Consider the following 5,184-nt stretch of genomic DNA (forward strand, 5'->3'; position numbering starts at 1 on the left):
TTCCAGTCATATGTAACTATGTCTAATTGTTGTGTGTATTATGTTTTTTTTTTTGCAATAAATCAGACTCCCTGATGAAGGCGTGAAGTACGCCGAAACGCGTAGGAGAAAGAGGAAACGCAGTTTGCCTTTTTAATATACCGGCCGGAAAGCTCTACCAATGACCCAATTCGAAATTTTAACACTGGCCTCAAAAAACAATCAATAAAAATTATTGTTGGTTGTCCACAACAGTTTTTCGTTTAAAAACGGCCTCGAGCTCAATAAAAGTGTTGAATATAATTGTTATAAGGCCATAAAATAACAAAAAACAAATAACTTAAGGACGAGCACACCTAAGGGTTAAACATTCTAAAAATAGAATTATTAACAAAAACCAACAAAACCAACAACCACATGATCAAGTGCGAACTGCGTTGGCTTAACAAATGAAAAAATGGGAAAAAGCAACAATAATTCACAGGACGAACTTAGCACAGTGCGTATGCAACAGGCTGAGTCAGTGGGATCGTCGGTTCGAATCCTACTGAAAGAAGACTGATGAGGAAATGTGGTAATTTCCTAAATAGCTATCACTTCTACCATTTTTTTCAAAAAATAAAAACTATTGTTGCTTGTCCACAATAGTTTTTCATTTAAAAACGCCCTCGAGCTCAATAAAATTGTTGAATATAACTATTCAAAAAGGATAATTTTCCTCAAAAATTCATAGTCAGAGAATAACAATTTAAAAAAATTTTTCAAATTTATTTTAGGGATACTGTCATCCAGATCCCACATAAAGTTCCAGCAAATGTTGCTCTATGCAATTCCCGATCTGCGGTCGTCGCATTTTCAAACCTCCGAGTGTACTTCTGCCATGAAATCGCTTCTCATAAAAACCATTTTCCGATCGGAGGCGGCCTAGAACTTTAGGTGCCTTCATTTGCGTGACAAGATCAACACGCACATTATGAATAACATGATGCCAAACTCGTTTTTTACATGCATACAAAAAACTAGCGAAACGGCAGATACCTCGATGCGGGTACTTAAGCGAACATAATTACTGATGTAGTTACATCTTCTTGTTAACTTGCGGAAATACTTGATTAACAACACTTAATGCAGTATATATAGTTTAAAACCAAAATCGTAGCATTATTTAAACACATGAACAAGTAAAGAAAAACTTTATTAAACAAATTTTTAGTGCAATGGTATATCATTTTTACAAGAATTAAATTGTTTAAAAAGTCAAAGTTATTGTTTGCTACTTATGTACATTTATTAATTTTTAAGGTTTTTCAATCAATTAAAATGCCATATAAGCCTAAACTTAAGATTTTGCAGAACACGTAAAAAAATATTCATCATAATTTCAAACTTTTTTCTGAGAAGTGTTTTTTGAGTACACAGTTTTATAGCCCATTCATACTTAAGCGGGTGTCACTGTATATCTTTTTTAAGATTTCATATAAATACAATCTCTCAATGGAATCTTGTTCTTTATACAAAAGATGATACATGGCGTAGATAAGTGCGTCACAATTTTTGACCAAAAACACGTTTTTGCCGAAAAATTTAACAACTCGTGAGATTTACTTTAGACTTTATATATATTTATTATACACAAATATTTAATTTAATGTTTTCAGGAACTGGCACTGCATCCATAAGAGTTAAAGACCTTAACGATATGCCACCACAATTCACAAAGGACGAATGGTTCACTGAGGTGGACGAAACGAACAATACGGCCATACCCGAGTTGCCGATACTCACAGTGACCGTGCAAGATGAGGACGAAACCAATTCCTTTCAGTACAAAGTGGTGCCGAATAGTGGTTTTGGTGCTGAGAAATTCGCCATGGTCCGCAATAGTGACGGCACGGGTTCCTTGAAAATCACACAGCCTCTGGACTACGAGGATCCACTTCAAAGTAGTGGCTTTCGTTTTCGCATACAAGTTAACGATATGGGTGATGACAACGACAGCGACAAGTATCACGTTGCCTATTCGTGGGTGGTGGTCAAGCTACATGACATCAACGACAACGAACCGCATTTTGAACGTGAACACATTGAAGTGGCGATCTACGAAGATGCTAAACTGGGTACAATTCTCGAGCAATTTCGGGCAACAGATACCGACCAGGCGGGGCATAGTAAAATTACGTACCGCATTGTACGTGCCACAAATAAGAAACGCCAATTTGCTATCAGCCCGAAAGGTGCGGTGAGTGTGCAACGCTCATTGGATCGCGAAGAAACAGATCGGCATTTCGTGCGAATACATGCTGTGGATGATGGTATCACGCCGCGCACAGCGACTGCCACATTGACGGTGATTGTAAAAGACGTAAATGACAACGCTCCGGTATTCGCGAAGGACTTCCGACCGGTGTTGCCGGAGAATGTGTCGCCGCGCAAAATTGTAGAGATAGCAGCGAGAGATGCTGACGATAGAGCGCGCGGCAACGGTGGACCATTTACTTTTCGTCTGGACCCCCTAGCCAGTGATGTGATACGTTCCAGCTTCAAGGTGGAGCAAGACAGACGTGAGTATTGGCAGAAATTTTGATTTTCAGACGACTAACCTTTTTCAAGGCATATAAAGGCTTTTAACCACTTTGAAACTATGAATTGTTACGTTTAAATTTTGACTTGCTTTATAGAAATCTACTGTAGCTTCATTTTTAAGAAGGCAAACCGAAATCGTATCATTATTTCTTAATAAAATTAAAATCATACAAGACTTTTGTAATAACTCCTTACTCATAGAAGACGCCCTGCCTAAGAATACTTGAGCTTTATTCTAGAACTAGCCAATGCCCACTTACTTCGCGGCGCCTAATAAGAGCTGTTGCGTTGGCCAATGCAAAAGAGCGTTTAAAAACAAAATTAGTCTGTAAAGTCAAAATTTTTTATTTAAGTTGAAACCACTAAGGCGCAGTATCCTCATACATAGGCCAATAATAGCCATGCTGTGATACCAAAGAAGAAGTGCCTTTTCTGTTATAGGAGGGCCGAGAATCCTCGCTGTCCCACAGGATGAAAAGTTTTCCGGTACATTGCTAAATGAGTCGTGTGATCTCTTAAGTATCTTTCAAATGAAGCAATTGATATACCTACAGTGATCTTTCCTTGTTAATTCACCACTTTTACAATTCGTGGTAAAATTTATGAACTGATTTGTGGGTAGATGCAAGACCGCATGATCGTGCATGAGGGCGTCAGAAAAACTTAACCCCATCCTTCATTTAGACATCTGAAAACTAAACTCGTATAACTTAAACATAGTGCCAAAGCAAACCAACCACACGGGGTTTCTATACATTTCGTCTGCAGCGCCATCCATTGGGTTCATTTTCTACAAAACAATTACTTACCATAAAATGAATACGTGTTATGAATTTCAACCTTAACTCCAGCGGCACTAATCACGTAAATTTTAATCAAAAGAATTTTCCGTCATACAGGTACATAGCTCACATTTAAAATTTGAACGAAATCGGTTAATAAGTACGATTTTTATAAATAACTCTACTCCAGCACCACCTGGCGAGTTTTCTAGTAGCATGTAATTGGACCATATATGTGACGCGTATAGGTAGATTTCGCTAACGTTTACTTATACGCGATTTATACTTATCAGGATGTCCGTTTAAAATAATACACAAACTAATAGTTGTTTAAGTTAATATTAAACACTGCTTATATTGAAATTAATAGGCGAAATTACAAGATAGTTGAAACGGTCTTGTCGCGTGCACGTCTTCTACTCATCGTTACAATTCAATTTTTTGGGTAGCGTACGTATTTTAAAAGTCGGTAAAGTAGTATGGTCAGAGTCACATTTTATTAGCATAGTTGCATTTGTTAGGCGTGACATATGTATGTAAGATAACCTCCGACAATCTGACGGAACTCTATTCAGTGTTTTTTGAGTTTATTCCGAACAACGAAAACGGCTATCATTTTATGCAAATAGGTATGTAGATAGGAAAGTTTATAGCGAAACTCGTAAAAGCAAAGCTCCATGCTTTGTGAAAAATTAAAAAAAATTGTTCAAAATTTTCACATAAATTCTACCTTACGGAAAATTAAAGACAAAGTTACAAAAGTTCAACGGGATTTAGAAATCTAGGAGAAAATGGTTCCCAATCGAATGATACTTGCGCATTTACGTAAATGTATATCGAGCCAGTCTTTCCAATAATTACCACTTTTCGCCATAACTACGGTATTGATAATATATGTAGCTGTGTAGAATTTCAGGACGTTAGCGTAAGCAGTTCCAGAGATAAGCTATATGAGAAGTTCAGTTTGTATGGAAGGAAGGAGCCACGCCCCCTTTCCCAATGCATTTGTAATATATGCATCAGTGCTAAGTTTCAGTTCCCCAGCGTAATTGGTTTTAGAGATATATCCCGAGCTACATACCGAGTAAATTTTCGGTCAGAATATTTATTTTCAAGGTGTTGCCAAATATGAACCAAGTCGATGCAGCCGTTTAGTAGTTTAGTGAAATATATTGTAAAGAGAACTGTATGAAATTGTAAAACGTGACGTCTCAGATTTGTTAATTTTTTGGCAGCAACAACGAAAAGTTTTATTTTTTTGTAGCAAAAAACCTTCCACACAGAAATAAAAAAAATTAAGTTTGTGGTTATATCAAGGCGAAATTTTGAGAACGGTCCGTTGCTAACTCTAAATATAAACAACGACTCACTGAAAAAAGTTAATACGTTCAAATAAATACCTAGGAATAATGATCGACGATAAACTAAAACAAAAAAAAAATGGATTCTATATTTTCAATTAGAGCTCTAGCAATATGTACATCGGTAAAAACTGCATTTAATTCCATAAATTAGCTTTTGCGTGATACGCTTACAAACATACAGACAAACATACCAAAATTTTATATTTGGCTTCTGTTGATCTAACAACCCCCTATTAATTTTTCTTTAACATCTATTATGTACAGATATCGGCCTGTTGCAATTTTATTATTCTCAAATACTCTCGTTTGATACCCATATGGCAACACTTAGTTTTATATTATAAATTTAATTGAATTAAAGTTTTCAAATAAGTGGCAACCCGCTTCAAGAATATTTTCAAAAGTACGCTTCCTCTCCTCCTCTCTTTAGTTTAATATTCGTATTGCAATATTTCATTTATTTAACAAATTTGAAT

At 36.2% G+C, this 5,184-nt stretch overlaps 1 protein-coding gene across 1 annotated transcript in view; it reads left to right on the top strand.

The window, feature by feature from the left end:
* Positions 1–5,184, top strand: part of LOC118749420 (putative neural-cadherin 2) — a 580,827-nt gene that overhangs the window by 464,643 nt on the left and 111,000 nt on the right. The window contains exon 8 of the mRNA XM_036484223.1: positions 1,638–2,540. Within this exon, the coding sequence (XP_036340116.1) occupies positions 1,638–2,540 (903 nt within the window). The remainder of the gene's footprint in view (positions 1–1,637; positions 2,541–5,184) is intronic.

This window comes from Rhagoletis pomonella, unplaced genomic scaffold (assembly GCF_013731165.1).
Source record: "Rhagoletis pomonella isolate Grant_MI unplaced genomic scaffold, Rhpom_1.0 Rhpom_scaffold_00016, whole genome shotgun sequence".
NCBI lineage: Eukaryota > Metazoa > Arthropoda > Insecta > Diptera > Tephritidae > Rhagoletis > Rhagoletis pomonella.